We start from the raw sequence: 20,000 nt of genomic DNA, 5'->3' as shown, positions 1-20,000 counted from the left end.
GTTGTTGTTTGTTCCACTAACAGTAGTTGTTGTTTGTTCCACTAACAGTAGTTGTTGTTTGTTCCACTAACAGTAGTAGTTGTTTGTTCCACTAACAGTAGTAGTTGTTTGTTCCACTAACAGTAGTTGTTGTTTGTTCCACTAACAGTAGTTGTTTGTTCAACTAACAGTAGTTGTTGTTTGTTCCACTAACAGTAGTTGTTGTTTGTTCCACTAACAGTAGTTGTTGTTTGTTCAACTAACAGTAGTTGTTTGTTCCACTAACAGTAGTTGTTTGTTCCACTAACAGTAGTTGTTGTTTGTTTCACTAACAGTAGTTGTTGTTTGTTCCACTAACAGTAGTTGTTGTTTGTTCAACTAACAGTAGTTGTTGTTTGTTCCACTAACAGTAATTGTTGTTTGTTCCACTAACAGTAATTGTTGTTTGTTCAACTAACAGTAGTTGTTTGTTCCACTAACAGTAGTTGTTTGTTCCACTAACAGTAGTTGTTGTTTGTTCAACTAACAGTAGTTGTTGTTTGTTCCACTAACAGTAGTTGTTGTTTGTTCAACTAACAGTAGTTGTTGTTTGTTCCACTAACAGTAGTTGTTGTTTGTTCAACTAACAGTAGTTGTTTGTTCCACTAACAGTAGTTGTTTGTTCCACTAACAGTAGTTGTTGTTTGTTCAACTAACAGTAGTTGTTGTTTGTTCCACTAACAGTAGTTGTTTGTTCCACTAACAGTAGTTGTTGTTTGTTCCACTAACAGTAGTTGTTGTTTGTTCCACTAACAGTAGTTGTTTGTTCCACTAACAGTAGTTGTTTGTTCCACTAACAGTAGTAGTTGTTTGTTCCACTAACAGTGGTTGTTTGTTCCACTAACAGTAGTTGTTGTTTGTTCCACTAACAGTAGTTGTTGTTTGTTCCACTAACAGTAGTAGTTGTTTGTTCCACTAACAGTAGTTGTTGTTTGTTACACTAACAGTAGTTGTTTGTTCAACTAACAGTAGTTGTTGTTTGTTCCACTAACAGTAGTTGTTGTTTGTTCAACTAACAGTAGTTGTTTGTTCCACTAACAGTAGTTGTTTGTTCCACTAACAGTAGTTGTTGTTTGTTCCACTAACAGTAGTTGTTTGTTCCACTAACAGTAGTTGTTGTTTGTTCAACTAACAGTAGTTGTTGTTTGTTCCACTAACAGTAGTTGTTGTTTGTTCAACTAACAGTAGTTGTTGTTTGTTCCACTAACAGTAATTGTTGTTTGTTCAACTAACAGTAGTTGTTTGTTCCACTAACAGTAGTTGTTTGTTCCACTAACAGTAGTTGTTGTTTGTTCAACTAACAGTAGTTGTTGTTTGTTCCACTAACAGTAGTTGTTTGTTCCACTAACAGTAGTTGTTGTTTGTTCAACTAACAGTAGTTGTTGTTTGTTCCACTAACAGTAGTTGTTGTTTGTTCAACTAACAGTAGTTGTTTGTTCCACTAACAGTAGTTGTTTGTTCCACTGACAGTAGTTGTTGTTTGTTCCACTAACAGTAGTTGCTGTTTGTTCAACTAACAGTAGTTGTTGTTTGTTCCACTAACAGTAGTTGTTGTTTGTTCAACTAACAGTAGTTGTTTGTTCCACTAACAGTAGTTGTTTGTTCCACTGACAGTAGTTGTTGTTTGTTCCACTAACAGTAGTAGTTGTTTGTTCCACTAACAGTAGTTGTTTGTTCCACTAACAGTAGTAGTTGTTTGTTCCACTAACAGTAGTAGTTGTTTGTTCCACTAACAGTAGTTGTTGTTTGTTCTACTAACAGTAGTTGTTGTTTGTTCCACTAACAGTAGTTGTTTGTTCCACTAACAGTAGTAGTTGTTTGTTCCACTAACAGTAGTAGTTGTTTGTTCCACTAACAGTAGTTGTTGTTTGTTCAACTAACAGAAGTTGTTGTTTGTTCAACTAACAGTAGCTGTTGTTTGTTCCACTAACAGTAGTTGTTGTTTGTTCCACTAACAGTAGTTGTTTGTTCCACTGACAGTAGTTGTTGTTTGTTCCACTAACAGTAGTTGTTGTTTGTTCAACTAACAGTAGTTGTTTGTTCCACTAACAGTAGTTGTTGTTTGTTCCACTAACAGTAGTAGTTGTTTGTTCCACTAACAGTAGTTGTTGTTTGTTCCACTAACAGTAGTTGTTGTTTGTTCCACTAACAGTAGTAGTTGTTTGTTCCACTAACAGTAGTTGTTGTTTGTTCCACTAACAGTAGTTGTTGTTTGTTCCACTAACAGTTGTTAGTTTAACCACAAACGGCCGTAATATCACTATCACTCTCCACCAGACTCCAGAGAGAAAAACACTCATTTTAACTCACATATTTTAAGTCATTATAAAGAGAAAGTGTCTCATTATCACACTGCTTCAACATTCAAGAAACACACAGCTGACAGGCCTGCTGTGTACGGTAGCTGTGATTGGACAGTCGCTGTGGGGGGGGAGGGGCTTAGTCAGAAATGAACACTGTGTGCAGAAAGTAGCTTCCTCTTTTTTATTTTTGTTTTGCCGTCATTGTTCTGCAATCACACCGTCAGCATCTGGTCGCACTGCACCACATCACTTAACTACATGTACAAACACATACAGACACCCAACAGGAAACTCACACACTGCCTCCCTCCCTCCCCCTCTCCCTTCTTCTGCTTTTCATATGACGGAGGTCAAAGTTTCTTCCTCTTTCCCACACTCACTTAGACCGGCTGCGATTGTCCCAGATGAAAACAGAAACCCAAAGTCTGAACTCTCAAACTGGGAGCCAAAAATGTGTGAAATGTGAGACAGTGTCCTCATTGTTATGGTGTAAAGTTTGATAGGAACACACACACACACACACACACACATAAATCCCTGGTTCCCAGCCAACCAAATGAACGTGGTCTCGGTCCAGAGCTCCAGAGGTTCCTGCCGGTAGCTCTGGAGCTTGTTTGTGTGCTGAGGACTTTAGCTCAGGGGGAGGATTGCTGCTTCCTGTTTCAACAAGAAGGTTACACAAGCTGCTTCATGGTGACATCATAGATACACTCCCTGATTCAGTTTCACAACAACCACTGAGAGCTCATCTAATAACGCATCAGAAACACACTATTGATCCCCGGGGGAAATTGGGTTAATGTCAGATTGTAATTAAAAAGCCTTTTCATAATGCGTGAGTGTGTGTGTGTGTGTGTGTGTGTGTGTGTGTGTGTGTGTCTCTGCAGGGATATCTGGTCTCTGGGCTGCGTCCTGTATGAACTCTGCACCCTGAGGCATCCAGTAAGCTGCACAACACCCAGCACATCAGCACCTGCTAACACTGAGCTAATGCTAATGTGTGTGTGTGTGTGTGTGTGTGTGTGTGTGTGTGTGTGTGTGTGTGTGTGCAGTTTGAGGGCAGCAGTCTGCGGCAGCTGGTCAGTAAGATCTGCAGGGGGCGCTACAACCCAGTACCCAGCCGCTACTCCTACGACCTTCGGCTGCTGGTCACCCAGCTGTTCAAGGTGATGATGTCAGTGAGTCACCTGCAGCAGGTTGCACCTGAACCTCCACGCTGACACACACATCAGGGACTGACTGTGGGCGAGAGCTTCAGTCTGGATCTTAAGCCCAATACTGGACCGGCAGTTCCGGATCTTACCACTAGGTGTCACTCCTGAGTACGAAGCCAGTGAATGAGAGCGGAGTTGAGTTCCTGCCAATCTTTCACAATAAAAGCCTTGTTAAAAAGGCTTTTAACCGATCAATATATTGAGCTTTATTGACCCGATCCAGTATATCATGACTCGGACTTGAACTCTGATGACTCGGGACTTGAACTTGTGTGCGAACCCTTTATGTGACATTAGATGAGTGTTTCCATTTCAGTTTGACTTTATATGAATCCAGTATCAGGGTTTATCCTGGGACACCAGTGAGCCTGCCCATTAGAACCAGCGACTGTCAGGAGCTGCTGCTAACGGCTGCTAAAGGCTGCTAACGGCTGCTAGCGGCTGCTACTGGCTGCTAACGGCTGCTAGTGGCTGCTAACAGCTGCTAACGGCTGCTAGTGGCTGCTAACGGCTGCTAACGGCTGCTAGTGGCTGCTAGTGGCTGCTAACGGCTGCTAGTGGCTGCTAGTGGCTGCTAGTGGCTGCTAACGGCTGCTAACGGCTGCTAATGGCTGCTAGTGGCTGCTAACGGCTGCTAACGGCTGCTAGTGGCTGCTAGTGGCTGCTAACGGCTGCTAGTGGCTGCTAGTGGCTGCTAACGGCTGCTAGTGGCTGCTAACGGCTGCTAGTGGCTGCTAACGGCTGCTAACGGCTGCTAGCGGCTGCTACTGGCTGCTAACGGCTGCTAGCGGCTGCACACTGTCCGCTGTGGTCCTGCAGAGGAAAGTGTTGCAGCAGCTGTTCAGGATATTATTGCTGCTCATGAGGAAACTTCCATTGTCTGCTGGAGACTCTGGAAACAGGAACTTCGTACAACTTTCACAGCAACTAAAATAACCTCTGAAAGACAGAAAGTGAGCTGCTATATGCACAGAATGATATTAGTTATTGATTATTGATATTAGCAGGAATATTAATCTGATTCAGATATAACAGGAAACACAGAGTAAAAGTAATAATATTGTTCCAGGTCAGCCCCCGGGACCGGCCCTCGGTCAGCTCTGTCCTCAGACGTCCCTACCTGGAGAAGCACATCAGCAGACACCTGGAGCCACAGGTGATCAATCTGATTGGTTCATTAACCCTCAATGCTAACGTAATGCTACGAGTCAGAGAGCTAACATAAGGCTACGCTACGAGTCAGAGAGCTAACGTAATGCTACGAGTCAGAGAGCTCACGTAATGCTACGAGTCAGAGCTAACGTAATGTTACGAGTCAGAGAGCTAACGTAATGCTACGAGTCAGAGAGCTAACGTAACGCTACGAGTCAGAGCTAACGTAATGTTACGAGTCAGAGAGCTAACGTAATGCTACGAGTCAGAGAGCTCACGTAATGCTACGAGTCAGAGAGCTAACGTAACGCTACGAGTCAGAGCTAACGTAATGTTACGAGTCAGAGAGCTAACGTAATGCTACGAGTCAGAGAGCTCACGTAATGCTACGAGTCAGAGAGCTAACGTAATGCTACGAGTCAGAGAGCTAACGTAATGTTACGAGTCAGAGAGCTAACATAAGGCTACGAGTCAGAGAGCTAACGTAATGCTACGAGTCAGAGAGCTAACGTAATGCTACGAGTCAGAGAGCTCACGTAACGCTACGAGTCAGAGCTAACGTAATGTTACGAGTCAGAGAGCTAACGTAATGCTACGAGTCAGAGAGCTAACGTAACGCTACGAGTCAGAGCTAACGTAATGTTACGAGTCAGAGAGCTAACGTAATGCTACGAGTCAGAGAGCTCACGTAATGCTACGAGTCAGAGAGCTAACGTAACGCTACGAGTCAGAGCTAACGTAATGTTACGAGTCAGAGAGCTAACGTAATGCTACGAGTCAGAGAGCTCACGTAATGCTACGAGTCAGAGAGCTAACGTAATGCTACGAGTCAGAGAGCTAACGTAATGTTACGAGTCAGAGCGAACGTAATGTTACGAGTCAGAGAGCTAACGTAATGCTACGAGTCAGAGAGCTAACGTAATGCTACGAGTCAGAGAGCTAACGTAATGTTACGAGTCAGAGAGCTAACGTAATGTTACGAGTCAGAGAGCTAACGTAATGCTACGAGTCAGAGAGCTAACGTAACGCTACGAGTCAGAGCTAACGTAATGTTACGAGTCAGAGAGCTAACGTAATGCTACGAGTCAGAGAGCTCACGTAATGCTACGAGTCAGAGAGCTAACGTAATGCTACGAGTCAGAGAGCTAACGTAATGCTACGAGTCAGAGAGCTAACGTAATGCTACGAGTCAGAGAGCTAACATAAGGCTACGCTACGAGTCAGAGAGCTAACGTAATGCTACGAGTCAGAGAGCTCACGTAATGCTACGAGTCGGAGAGCTAACGTAACGCTACGAGTCAGAGCTAACGTAAGGCTACGAGTCAGAGAGCTAACGTAATGCTACGAGTCAGAGAGCTAACGTAATGCTACGAGTCAGAGAGCTAACGTAATGCTACGAGTCAGAGAGCTAACATAATGCTACGAGTCAGAGAGCTAACGTAATGCTACGAGTCAGAGAGCTAATGATTTGTTAAAATTAAAGAAACACATTAAGGATAAATAAATACTCCATCTTGACCTTTTTCTGACTTTTTCAGGTAAAGTTTAACATAAAAAACAATATTCTCATTTCTGATGGTTTGTATCCCAGAATACTTTAATGAAGCTTCATCAGGAAGACTCCTCCTCATCCTCACAGCTCTGATTTCCTCCTGAACAGCCGGAGGAAGAGTTCTTCTTTATTCTATATATTATAATTATATTGTATAATATGTGTGTGTGTGTCTGTGTGTGTATGTGTGTGTGTGTGTGTCTGTGTGTGTGCGTGTGTGTCTGTGTGTGTGTGTGTGTGTGTGTGTATCTGTGTGTGTGTGTGTGTCTGTGTGTGTATCTGTGTATCTGTGTGTGTGTGTGTATCTGTGTATCTGTGTGTGTCTGTGTGTGTGTGTGTGTCTGTGTGTCTGTGTGTGTGTCTGTGTGTGTGTGTGTGTATGTGTGTGTGTATCTGTGTGTGTGTGTCTGTGTGTGTCTGTGTGTGTCTGTGTGTGTGTGTGTGTCTGTGTGTGTGTGTGTGTGTGTGGTTTCCTGTGTGCAGGTGATGCAGCAGGAGTTCAACCACGCGGCGCTGTGTGGAAACAGAGCAGCAAACACACACACAGGTAACATCAGCTGACACTGAGACACTGCGGTGGACTCTGGCGCCACCCAGTGGTCGTTCACACTGTTGCTGCTGGCTCTGCTCTATCGTGAGTCCTGATTGGACGAATTGAATGCGTCACATGTTGGCTCACAGTGTGTTTTGGTAACAGTCGCTGAGGGAGTGTCTCTCTGTGCTCTCACTGACACCGTCCTCTGATCCAGAGAAGAAGTCCAGACCTGCTCAGAGACCCGCCCTGAACAGACGGCCTGCTAAACCAGACTGGAGAGTCCCTCTCAGAGCCTACACCCCCCCTCCCTACAAAGTAATAATAATAATAACATATTGGGGTTATTGCTATGTTTATGTATTCATGGTAATAAAGTGAGGAAGTAATCAACTGTGCTGGAATGTAACTAAGTACATTTACTCAAGTATTGTACTTCAGTGATAATCCTCCAATAATGTCTTTATATATCAATAAATATATATATATAAATATATCAATGTTTTCTATAATAAATACTTTTACTGATTTACTCTTCCTGAGGTAGGATTACTAATACTGGAGGATTACTGTGCAGTAATAGAGTATTTCATACTGTGATATTGTTCCTCAGAGAGGACGAGCAGCTGCAGGCAGAGCGCTCTCAGGGCAGAACAACCACAGGTGAACCACGTTACTCTTCACTAATCTTCATCTTCATCAGCGAGCTTTTACACAAAGACTAAAACTGTGACTGCCGCAGGTTGAACGAGCAGCAGCCGGTCAGCCATTACCAGCACTACCACGCACAGCTGGACGCCTTCCAGAGGAGGAACCAGGAGGACGTCCTTCCTCCTGCTCCTCCTCCTCCTCTTCAGGAGCGCTGTGAAGACCTCGCTGTGGAACCATACCAGCTGTGACTCACTCATACAACTATTTTAATTATTATTCAATTCTTCCTCATTCCTTCCTTATTAATTATTATAATAATGAAAGCAGGAGGCTGCTGGCTGTGGTTTCATGGTGCAGACATTAGAGCAGTGATGACCTGTGATCTCACAGCATATTATTTATATGCTGTATCAATATTTCCCACAATGTTTAACTGTTGTCAATAATCTGTTTCCAACATAATTCATTTGTGATGTTTTGTCCTAATGGACACTAACGCTGTCAACCTCGTGTCTGTTTGTGTCAGTGTGGCTGCAGCTCGTAACGAGTACCTGCAGAGGAGACACGACGCCAACCAGTACAAACTGAGAGCAGAGAAACAGCTGGTAGGATGAAGCTCACATTATTACATCATTTAGAGCTCTTACTAAGCCCCGCCCCTTTTTACTCTCTGCTCCAATCACAGTTGAGCAAGCCTCGGTCAACTTCCTCCTTTCCTGTACTTAGACATGCTATGTGCTAGGCTACAAAGAGACGCATCTTAAAGGACAGTTCCGGCGGTAAATGAACCTGGGGTCACTAACAAGACTCAAAATAGCACCACACTTACACGGTAGCATAATGAGGGCCCCTACCTGTAAACCGAAGCATTGAGAACTTTGTAAGTGTACAGACAGTTTATTAAAAAGATAGTTTAGAACAACAGTAGCGTTCTCGTATACAGGCGGGCGCCATCTTGGGAAAACAGTCAGGGGTTCGGTCATTCATGCAGATCAATGATAAAGACTTCCAGCTGGCGATGTGAACTAAAACAAACGTAATTTGCTCAATATATCAGAAATAATCGCACCGATGTAAAACACACCTCGTCTCGTGTACTTACTCAGTGGATACCTGTCCATCTGGTCCCTCCGGTATGACTCGCTGCCTCCAATTTATTTTCGGGACATGGAAAAAAGTTTTTTAGCGGTTTGTGCTAAAACCGGTCACGGTCGATTAGCATGAAAACATATCCCAGAGAACGGACCAACTCGGTACACGTGTGTTATTAACCCCAGGTTCATTTTGAGCCAGAATTGTCCTTTAAGTTAGCTAATGTCAGCAAAACAAAGTGTTAGTTAACTAGTGTTTAGCTGACATTAGCCTTCTCCTCTATAGTCTCTGCGTATAGGCGTTAAAAATAAAACAACATTAGCAGGTAGCTGCTGGTCAACGTGGGGTGAGGTAGCACGCATCATTGTCTGGATGCTTCTGCTAGGTGAGGACGAAGGTGGGGTGTTCTGTTCAAATGTGGGGGAGTTGTTAGTGCACCTATGCTACTTTTCAATGTATTGAGTGGATGTGTATCGCCTTTTTTTTTTTTTTTTTCTCTCGCTGTCTTTTTGTTTGTTACATACTGAATTCTTTGTCTGTCAATGACCCAGGTTAAGAGTACACTATCCAGTGTGGGTGGGGCTGTTAGATTTGTGAGTTTAAACTGTAAGGGCCTTAATAATCCAATCAAGCGCAGTAAAGTGCTGCACTACTTACGCCACCTCGATGCTCATATAATATACTTGCAGGAAACCCATTTAAAAGAGATAGATAGTGTTAGACTGAAGAAGAGCTGGGTCGGGAAAATATACCATTCCTCATTTTCCAGTAAATCTAGAGGGGTTGCTATTCTTCTACATAGAGATATTCCTTTTGTCCATGTCAAGACAATCTCTGATTCTGCTGGCAGGTTTATTGCTGTCATGGGACACATTTTCGATGTAAAGGTGACTCTTGCTAATATTTATGCACCCAACTGGGATGATGAGTCCTTTTTTAGACAGGTTTTCTCAATGCTACCGGACCTGTCCATGTATGATTTAATCTTAGGAGGGGACTTTAACTGCTGGCTGAATCCTTCCTAAGATCGTTCTTCCTCAACCTCGGCTGCTCTGTCCAAATCGACCAAAGTGATTCAAGCCTTTATGAATGAGTTTAATGTTGTTAAAAGAGAATACTCATTTTTCCCATATATTCACCGTACCTATACACGAATTGACTTCTTTTTAGTGGATAACAAGTTGTTATCCTCCATTTCTGGCTGTAAATATGATTCCATTGTTGTGTCGGACCATGCAATGTTTACTTTTAGAAGTTTGTTAATACAAGACCACCATGGTGCCTACATACACATTTACTGTTAGATACAGACTTTATTAAATTTGTTTCTGAGCAATTAGAATTCTTTTTTCAGGTTAACAAAACTCCAGAAATAACAGCCTCTGTGTTGTGGGACACAATGAAAGCTTTTATCAGGGGGGAGATTATTTCCTATAAGGCTCATCAGAGGAAATCTAGAAGAGAGAAGCTAGCCAAGCTATCCCAACGTATCGCACAATTAGATACTTTATATGCAGTCTGGAAACTGCCAGATACCTTTAAGGAGTGAATGACTTTACAAGCTGAATATGATCTTATTATGTTACAGTACACTACTGAACTTTTACTACATTCAAGATCTAAATTTTATGAACAGGGAGATAGACTAGTAAACGTTTGGCCCATCGGCTACGTCAGATATCTGCATCTCAGTTAATTCCTCAAATTGAAACTGGCTGGTGTGTAACATCTGACCCTTTGGAAATTAATAAAACTTTTATGGAATTCTATAAATTGCTTTATTCATCTGATTGTCGTAATACCTCTGCGGATATGATCTCCTTCTTTGATAGGTTTAACACTCCCACTTTGGATCGGGTTGCAGCTGAGGAGCTGGAACGTCCTATCACAGCGATTGAACTAGAGGCGACAGTTAAATCATTACAAAGTGGTAAAAGTCCGGGCCCGGATGGCTTCCCAGTTTTATAAAACAGGGTAGAGTGGGATTATCTTTTTTTCATTTTGGGGAAATGTGGTTCTGGGGAAAAATTTGTTTCGTGGGTCAGGTTGTTATATGCTTCTCCTCAGGCCTTGGTCAAGACAAATGGCACAAATTCTGAATATTTCCAGTTACATCGTTCTACAAGGCAGGGTTGCCCTTTAAGTCCACTCTTATTTGCCATTGTGATGGAGCCTTTGTCAATTGCTCTGCGGTCTCATCCTGATATTTGTGGTATAACCAGAAATGGTGTAGAGCTGAAGGTGGCGCTGTATGCGGATGATCTTTTGCTGTTTTTGTCTAATCTGTCACGTTCTATTCCTGCAGCCCTCTTAGTCCTAGACGAATTTAGTAGATTCTCTGAATATAAACTTAATCTGGGCAAAAGTGAAATGTTTACTGTTAATGGAGAGGTAAATGAAGACTCACTTCAACTCCAAAAATGTACCATTTAAGGTTGTGAACTCTGGCTTCGTTTATCTCTGAGTTTATGTTGCCAAAACGTTGGTTCATCTCTATAGGGAAAATGTTCTCTCTCTGCTCACAAAAATTGAACAAGATTTTGAGTGATGGTCGCTACTAAACCTTTCTATATCTGCCAGAATCAATGCAATTAAAATGAACATTTTCCCTTTTTATATTTATTCCAATGCATTCCGATCTTCCTTCCTTTTTCATTCTTTCGTAAGGTAGATAGTCTTATTATTGATTTTATTTGGAACAAGAAAACTCCTAGGTTGCGTCGACAAGTTTTACAGAGGCCCAAGGCTCTGGGGGGAATGGTGTTGCCAAACTTTCTTTACTATTATTGGGCAACAAACACTAGAAATTTGAACTATTGGGTTAATTATAGAGATATTGCGGTCCCTCCATCATGGTTGATCCTGGAAGCAAATTCTGTTCATCCGGTATCATTGGAAGCCTTACTGTACTCACCTCTGTCTTTTTCTATTTCTGGTTATACTAACAATGTGATAGTGGCCTCCAGTATTAAAATATGGACTCAATTTAGACGTCATTTTGGCCTGCAAACACTTTCTGTTGGTGCTCCACTTGCAGCTAATCCTTTTTTTCCCCCATCGTTATTGGACAGTACTTTCTCTATATGGACTAGGCTGGGCATAAAAGAGACCTGTATGTTGATTCTATTTTTGCTTCTTTTCAGCAATTGAAAAATACATTTTTGCTTCCTAAAGGACATTTTTTTAGATACCTTCAAGTTCGAAATTTTATCCGTAGCTCATTCCCAGAATTCCCTGCTCTTCCTAAGTCTTCAGATTTCGAAACATTTCTGAAGCCTCTTGCTTCATTAAAGGGGGCAATCTCTTCTATTCATTTAAATATTTATAACCTCTGTCAAGGCTCTTTTACTGTACTTAAAACAGTTTGGGAGACAGATCTTGGAGAGGTGATTCTTGATGATGTTTGGGAGGAGATTTTATGGAGAGTACATAAGTCTTCAGTCTGTGCTGGACACAGCTTTATGCAATGTCGAATTCTCCATCGAGCTCACTACATTAAAGCTCGGCTTGCAAAAATATTTGATACAGTGTCTCCCCTATGTGAACGATGCCAACATGGCTGTGGCTCAGAGGCAGAGCGGGTCGTTCCTTAATCGGAAGGGTATGGGTTCGATCCCCGGCTCCTGGTGCCACATGTTGAAGTATCCTTGAGCAAGATACTGAACCCCAAATTGCTCCCGATGCCGTGCATTGGTGTATGAATTAGTTTCTGTTCGATGGGCTTTGCCATCACTGAGTGAATGTGTGTGAAAGGGTGAATGTGGCACGTAGTGTAAAAGCGCTTTGAGTGGTCGGAAGACTAGAAAGGTGCTATACAAGTACAGGTCCATTTACCATTTACCAACAAGCCACAGCAAATTATTCACACATGTTTTGGAGCTGTTCCTCTCTGACTAGATTTTGGTCTGAGATCTTTAGTACTTACTTACTATCCAAGGTAACTAGAAGGGATGTGACCCCTAATACCTTAACTGCTCTGTTTGGTGTATGGCCTTTCCCACTTACTCTTTCCCCAGCTAAAAAGGACTTGATTGCATTCACAACTCTGCTGGCCAGGAGATTGATACTGCTAAAATGGAAATCCCCAGTCCCACCTACCTATACAAACTGGGTTAGGGAGGTGCTTTATTTTCTTAAATTAGAATATTTACGTATTTATATCTATCAACCCATCATTTTAGTTTTTCTTTCCTTTTCAACTATATGTCCCCATCTATCGGGGCTAGGTGCTGGTGGGAGGGGGGGGGGGGGTTGGAATCTCTCCTGTGATATGTTGAATTTACATCTCTAATTACTATTGTATGGAACAGTATTGTTTGTTTGTTTTATAACTATGTATCATCCAATAAACAGATTGTTCAAAAAATAAAACAACAGACTACAGACAGTAAAGATTTCTCTATTACACTGTGGATGAGCCACAGCAACCTCTAACCTTTGACCTTTCCTGTCTGACCGTCAGGGTCTGCGTCCGTGTACAGCCGAGCGCAACAGGAAGCCCGGCGGTCAGGAGCAGGAAGTGGGACAACACCAACATGAACCTCCGGACAGGAAGCAGGAGGGACGGCAGGTAGGACCCACAGCAGACACACTGAGGGTGGATGTAACTGAGTACTTTTACTCAAGTAGTGTAGTGAAGTGTGAGTACTTCTATCTTCAGGAGTACCTGCGTCAGCTGGAGGCCATCAGACAGCAGTATCAGCACGAGATGAGACAGAGGAGGCTGAGAGCTGAAGCAGAGGTACCAACAGATTCCTGTATCCCATAATGCACTGCAGGGCAGCTGACTGTCTCTTGGTGATGGTTAAATGATGCTACAGCTCAGCAGACTCCACAGACAATAACACTCATTTTACCTTGTAGACAAAAACACTTGAAACCAGATGGAAACTAAATAAAACTAAAAGACTTTATTATTCTTTCAACAATCAACAACTCTGGTTTGGATTCTATAGACAATAACTCATTATAGCTGAATATAGCTGCTAATGTACAGGTAAAGGTTCTCTGGATGGAGACCACAGATAATAAGATATACCTTTATTAATAATAAATGATATATATCAGGAAGAGTCAGTGTTAATGTCACATTTGACTGAATGTCGATTACAGACCAGTTGTTCCTGTCTCGATAATCAATAAGACAATCAATATATTTTCACCGTCTCAGGCTCAACCACACAAACAAGCAACCTTTGTGGTGGACAAACCCAGAGAGCCTCCTGCAGACGGTAAAGAGCAGCAGAGAGCTCCACCTGCTCAGGTAAATACTGCCAGAGGAAGAGATCGAGTCCAGTGACCACAACGAGTGCTGACAGTCTCTCTCTGGTTCCCTCTGGTTCTCTCTGTGGTTCTCTCTGTGGTTCTCTCTCTGGTTCCCTCTGGTTCTCTCTGGCTTTCTCTCTCTGGTTCTCTCTGGCTCTCTCTCTCTGGTTCTCTCTCTGGTTCTCTCTCTGGTTCTCTCTGGCTCTCTCTCTCTGGTTCTCTCTCTGGTTCTCTCTGGCTCTCTCTCTCTGGTTCTCTCTCTGGTTCTCTCTGGTTCTCTCTGGTTCTCTCTCTGGTTCTCTCTCTGGTTCTCTCTGGTTCTCTCTCTGGTTCTCTCTGGTTCTCTCTGGTTCTCTCTGTGGTTCTCTCTCTGGTTCTCTCTGTGGTTCTCTCTCTGGTTCCCTCTGGTTCTCTCTGGCTTTCTCTCTCTGGTTCTCTCTGGCTCTCTCTCTCTGGTTCTCTCTCTGGTTCTCTCTCTGGTTCTCTCTGGCTCTCTCTCTCTGGTTCTCTCTCTGGTTCTCTCTGGCTCTCTCTCTCTGGTTCTCTCTCTGGTTCTCTCTGGCTCTCTCTCTCTGGTTCTCTCTCTGGTTCTCTCTGGTTCTCTCTCTGGTTCTCTCTCTGGTTCTCTCTGGTTCTCTCTCTGGTTCTCTCTGGTTCTCTCTGGCTCTCTCTCTGGTTCTCTCTGGCTCTCTCTCTGGTTCTCTCTGGCTCTCTCTCTGGTTCTCTCTCTGGTTCTTTCTCTGGTTCTCTCTGGTTCTCTCTCTGGTTCTCTCTGGCTCTCTCTCTCTGGTTCTCTCTCTGGTTCTCTCTGGTTCTCTCTGGCTCTCTCTCTCTGGTTCTCTCTCTGGTTCTCTCTCTGGTTCTCTCTGGCTCTCTCTCTCTGGTTCTCTCTCTGGTTCTCTCTGGCTCCCTCTCTCTGGTTCTCTCTCTGGTTCTCTCTGGTTCTCTCTGGTTCTCTCTCTGGTTCTCTCTCTGGTTCTCTTTGGTTCTCTCTCTGGTTCTCTCTGGTTCTCTCTGTGGTTCTCTCTCTGGTTCCCTCTGGTTCTCTCTGTGGTTCTCTCTCTGGTTCCCTCTGGTTCTCTCTGGCTTTCTCTCTCTGGTTCTCTCTGGCTCTCTCTCTCTGGTTCTCTCTCTGGTTCTCTCTCTGGTTCTCTCTGGTTCTCTCTGGCTCTCTCTCTCTGGTTCTCTCTCTGGTTCTCTCTCTGGTTCTCTCTGGCTCTCTCTCTCTGGTTCTCTCTCTGGTTCTCTCTGGCTCTCTCTCTCTGGTTCTCTCTCTGGTTCTCTCTGGTTCTCTCTGGTTCTCTCTCTGGTTCTCTCTGGCTCTCTCTCTGGTTCTCTCTGGCTCTCTCTCTGGTTCTCTCTCTGGTTCTTTCTCTGGTTCTCTCTGGTTCTCTCTCTGGCTCTCTCTCTGGTTCTCTCTGGCTCTCTCTCTGGTTCTCTCTGGTTCTCTCTCTGGCTCTCTCTCTGGTTCTCTCTGGTTCTCTCTCTGGTTCTCTCTCTGGTTCTCTCTGGCTCTCTCTCTGGTTCTCTCTCTGGTTCTCTCTCTGGTTCTCTCTCTGGTTCTCTCTCTGGCTCTCTCTCTGGTTCTCTCTCTGGCTCTCTCTCTGGTTCTCTCTGGCTCTCTCTCTGGTTCTCTCTCTGGCTCTCTCTCTGGTTCTCTCTCTGGCTCTCTCTCTGGTTCTCTCTCTGGTTCTCTCTCTGGCTCTCTCTCTGGTTCTCTCTGGCTCTCTCTCTGGTTCTCTCTCTGGTTCTCTCTCTGGCTCTCTCTCTGGTTCTCTCTCTGGTTCTCTCTCTGGCTCTCTCTCTGGTTCTCTCTCTGGCTCTCTCTCTGGTTCTCTCTCTGGTTCTCTCTCTGGCTCTCTCTCTGGTTCTCTCTGGCTCTCTCTCTGGTTCTCTCTCTGGTTCTCTCTCTGGCTCTCTCTCTGGCTCTCTCTCTGGTTCTCTCTGGTTCCTGCTGCAGGACGTTGGAGCTGCTCTGAGGAAGATCAGAGAGGAGCACAGAGCTCAGAGGAGAGCACTGGAGAGGAAACACAGAGACAAGGTGACATTACAACCACTGAACGTGTTCCAGGATCAATGAACTTCAGTTTAACATCAGCTGTTTCTGCAGAAGGGAATCATGTTTGAGATCCGGCTGGACGATGAAGAGATGGAGGAGGAAGAGGAGGAAAAGGTGGGTGATGGTCAGATGCAGGAGGTAAGTGAGTGCTCTCTCTCCTCTTCCTCTCTTCCTCTCTTCCTCTCTCTCATTCTGCCCCCGACTCCCCGAACAGGAAGTGGATCCTCTGAACCAGACTCTGAGCTTCCAGGAGGGCGAGGAGTTGAAGCTCAGGGATTGGTCGGAGGTGAGGAGGGGGTGGAGCCAGAGGACTCCTCACACTCTGCTGGACGCGCTCGCCAACATGGATGTCAACTCCGTCTACAGCACGGCGGTGGAGGCTGAACGAGGTCCCCCGAATGAATTTAAATCATAACTCTTCCCTGGTTGTCAGTGAACAGTTAAAATAAAGTTTATTATAGTTTATTAAAGTTTATTAAAGTTTATTGAACTTTATTATAGTTTATTAAAGTTTATTATAGTTTATTAAAGTTTATTATAGTGTATTAAAGTTTATTGAACTTTATTAAAGTGTATTATAGTTTATTAAAGTTTATTGAACTTTATTATAGTTTATTAAAGTTTATTATAGTTTATTAAAGTTTATTATAGTTTATTATAGTTTATTAAAGTTTGTTATAGTTTATTAAAGTTTATTGAACTTTATTATAGTTTATTATAGTTTATTAAAGTTTATTGAACTTTATTATAGTTTATTAAAGTTTATTATAGTTTATTAAAGTTTATTATAGTTTATTATAGTTTATTAAAGTTTGTTATAGTTTATTAAAGTTTATTGAACTTTATTATAGTTTATTATAGTTTATTAAAGTTTATTGAACTTTATTTTAGTTTATTAAAGTTTATTATAGTTTATTTAAGTTTATTATAGTTTATTAAAGTTTGTTATAGTTTATTAAAGTTTATTGAACTTTATTATAGTTTATTAAAGTTTATTATAGTTTATTAAAGTGTATTATAGTTTATTAAAGTTTATTATAGTTTATTGAACTTTATTATAGTTTATTAAAGTTTATTATAGTTTATTAAAGTTTATTATAATTTATTATAGTTTATTAAAGTTTGTTATAGTTTATTAATGTTTATTGAACTTTATTATAGTTTATTAAAGTTTATTATAGTTTATTAAAGTTTATTATAATTTATTATAGTTTATTAAAGTTTGTTATAGTTTATTAAAGTTTGTTATAGTTTATTAAAGTTTATAGAACTTTATCATAGTTTATTGAACTTTATTATAGTTTATTATAGTTAACTATAGTGTATTAAAGTTTATGAAAGTTTATTAGTTTATTATAGTTTATTAAAGTTTATTATAGTTTATTAAAGTTTATTATAGTTTACTATAGTGTATTAAAGTTTATGAAAGTTTATTAGTTTATTATAGTTTATTAAAGTTTATTATAGTTTATTATAGTTTATTAAAGGTTATTATAGTTTATTATAGTTTATTATAGTTTATTATAGTTTATTGAACTTTATTATAGTTTATTATAGTTTATTAAAGTTTATTATAGTTTATTATAGTTTATTATAGTTTTTTATAGTTTATTAACGTTTATTATAGTTTATTATAGTTTATTAAAGTTTATTATAGTTTATTAAAGTTTATTATAGTTTACTATAGTGTATTAAAGTTTATGAAAGTTTATTAGTTTATTATAGTTTATTAAAGTTTATTATAGTTTATTATAGTTTATTATAGTTTATTAAAGTTTATTATAGTTTATTCAAGTTTATTAAAGTTTATTATAGTTTATTAAAGTTTATTGAACTTTATTATAGTTTATTAAAGTTTATTGAACTTTATTATAGTTTATTAAAGTTTATTATAGTTTACTAAAGTTTATTATAGTTTATTGATCTCTATGTTTGTGTGTGTGTCTCAGGTGAGGAGGCGGCAGGTCGCAGGCAGTGGGTGGACGGCGCCCCGAACACTCTGCTGAACGCTCTCGCTCAGGCTGAACTCACATCATCAACCCTGGACTCAGTGACTGCAGGTTAGACCTCACTCACATCTGACTGATCAATGACTGATCCATCTATTGATCTGAACGCTCTCGACTCTCAGACTTAGAGCCAGAGGAGGACCGAGCAGCAGAGGAGGAGGACCGAGCAGCAGAGGAAGAGGAGGACTCTGATGTGGAGATGGATGAAGAGCGTCTGGAGCCGAGATCAGATGATGATGACACGTAAGTTCACTGTTCTCAGCTAGCTGGATGCCCCTCCCTCGCTTCGCTCTGGGCTTGCAGAAAGCTAACGTTAGCTTGTCTGATCTTATAAAGGTTAAGATGGCCGTCGCTGCAGTACGGGCACTGAAGAGGGTCCTGACCCACCTCCTTCTTACTTTCTCACCGACTATTGATCCAAGTGAAACTGAACTCTGTCAGATGCTGTCGAAACACTTTAAAGATAATTTCTACTTCCTGTTTCTCATCAGGAACTTTGAGGAGTCGGAGGACGAGCTGAGGGAAGCGGTGGCGGACTCCATGCAGAACCTGTTCATCCCGGAGGACGGGAGCTCGGACGAGGCCGAGAGGGCAGCGGTGGAAGACGGGAGGGAGCAGAGTGAGGACTCCCAACGGGTCCAGCCGGAGGTCGAGGATTCACGTTCAGACGCTGCCGCCACCACCGCCGCCGCCGCAGCCACCACCACTGGACCGACTGGGGTCGTTTCCACTGAGGCTGAAGAAGGCGAAGCTGCTTCAGATACGCAGCATCAGACTTCCTGAGTGCTAGAGGCTTTAATCTGAGTGAGTCGGACAATAAGACAGTCTCTCCTCATTCAACCTGCAGACACTGAAACTCTAATGATTATTTATCAGGATCAGGAGGTTCCTGTTATAACTAAATTACTGAGAGAATTCTTCAAATTAAAGCTCCTCTGTGGAGCGCTGTGGAGCAGTTATAAAGGCACTGACTGATATCAATAACACACAGAAACACTGAATGTAAAGCTGTAAGGCCTCAATGTGCCTCACACACAGACAGGTAAACAGGGCGTCTCACTGCCCGACGGTGTGGACTATTTTGTCCTTTGATGTTAGTGTTTCTACTGTGGGTTGCAGCAATAAATGGTTTTAATTGTGTTTAATTGGAATTTTGAGTCTGCACAGAGTATTTTATTTTGAAAATCGAACAGATTCTCTATGCCGTTTCTGTAGCTGACTGCAGTATAGACTCTCTCTCTCTATCTCCCCCTGGTGGCTGACTGCAGTATAGACTCTCTCTCTCTCTATCTCCCCCTGGTGGCTGACTGCAGTATAGACTCTCTCTCTATCTCCCCCTGGTGGCTGACTGCAGTATAGACTCTCTCTCTCTCTCTCTTTCTCTCCCTGGTGGCTGACTGCAGTATAGACTCTCTCTCTCTCTCTCTTTCTCCCCCTGGTGGCTGACTGCAGTATAGACTCTCTCTCTATCTCCCCCTGGTGGCTGACTGCAGTATAGACTCTCTCTCTCTCTCTCCCCCTGGTGGCTGACTGCAGTATAGACTCTCTCTCTCTCTCTCCCCCTGGTGGCTGACTGCAGTATAGACTCTCTCTCTCTCTCCCCCTGGTGGCTGACTGCAGTATAGACTCTCTCTCTCTCTCTCCCCCTGGTGGCTGACTGCAGTATAGACTCTCTCTCTCTCTCTCTCTCTCTCTCCCCCTGGTGGCTGACTGCAGTATAGACTCTCTCTCTCTCTCCCCCTGGTGGCTGACTGCAGTATGGACTCTCTCTCTCTATCTCCCCCTGGTGGCTGACTGCAGTATAGACTCTCTCTCTATCTCCCCCTGGTGGCTGACTGCAGTATAGACTTTATAGGTTTATAGGTTTCTGTCTGTTTCAAGTATTAATGTTTTCATCTGGGGTGGCTGTGGCTCAGAGGCAGAGCGGCTCGTTCCTAAATCGTAAGGTTGTGGGTTTGATCCCCGGCTCCTGGTGCCAGATGTCAAAGTATCCTTGAGCAAGATACTGAACCCCAAATTGCTCCTGACGCCGTGCATCTGTGTGTGAGTGTGTATGAATGTTAGTTTCTGTTCGATGGACGGTGAATGTGTCTGTAGTGTAAAAGCGCTTTGAGTGGTCAGAAGACTAGAAAGGAAACTATACAAGTACAGGT

General features: G+C 42.4%; 1 protein-coding gene across 7 annotated transcripts in view; it reads left to right on the top strand.

The window, feature by feature from the left end:
* The window catches only part of LOC127365114 (serine/threonine-protein kinase Nek5-like), a 31,181-nt gene extending 12,183 nt beyond the window's left edge, over positions 1–18,998 (top strand). For 3 of the 7 annotated variants that reach the window (XM_051402856.1, XM_051402854.1, XM_051402855.1), the window contains exons 8-24: positions 3,209–3,263; positions 3,374–3,499; positions 4,605–4,691; positions 6,723–6,786; positions 6,989–7,089; positions 7,385–7,434; positions 7,514–7,666; positions 7,949–8,027; positions 12,977–13,084; positions 13,175–13,255; positions 13,685–13,777; positions 15,740–15,820; positions 15,890–15,976; positions 16,053–16,227; positions 17,788–17,898; positions 17,970–18,090; positions 18,339–18,998. In XM_051402856.1, the coding sequence (XP_051258816.1) occupies positions 3,209–3,263; positions 3,374–3,499; positions 4,605–4,691; positions 6,723–6,786; positions 6,989–7,089; positions 7,385–7,434; positions 7,514–7,666; positions 7,949–8,027; positions 12,977–13,084; positions 13,175–13,255; positions 13,685–13,777; positions 15,740–15,820; positions 15,890–15,976; positions 16,053–16,227; positions 17,788–17,898; positions 17,970–18,090; positions 18,339–18,630 (1,864 nt within the window). In that variant the 3' untranslated portion in view covers positions 18,631–18,998. The remainder of the gene's footprint in view (positions 1–3,208; positions 3,264–3,373; positions 3,500–4,604; positions 4,692–6,722; positions 6,787–6,988; positions 7,090–7,384; positions 7,435–7,513; positions 7,667–7,948; positions 8,028–12,976; positions 13,085–13,174; positions 13,256–13,684; positions 13,778–15,739; positions 15,821–15,889; positions 15,977–16,052; positions 16,228–17,787; positions 17,899–17,969; positions 18,091–18,338) is intronic. The other 4 variants (XM_051402857.1, XM_051402859.1, XM_051402860.1 and 1 more) reach the window with 3 other exon arrangements.
* The last annotated feature ends 1,002 nt before the right edge of the window (positions 18,999–20,000 follow it).

Source organism: Dicentrarchus labrax, unplaced genomic scaffold, assembly GCF_905237075.1.
Source record: "Dicentrarchus labrax unplaced genomic scaffold, dlabrax2021, whole genome shotgun sequence".
Lineage (NCBI taxonomy): Eukaryota > Metazoa > Chordata > Actinopteri > Moronidae > Dicentrarchus > Dicentrarchus labrax.
The sequence above is the reverse complement of the archived record's forward strand: the minus strand, read 5'-3'. Positions and strand labels throughout refer to the sequence as shown.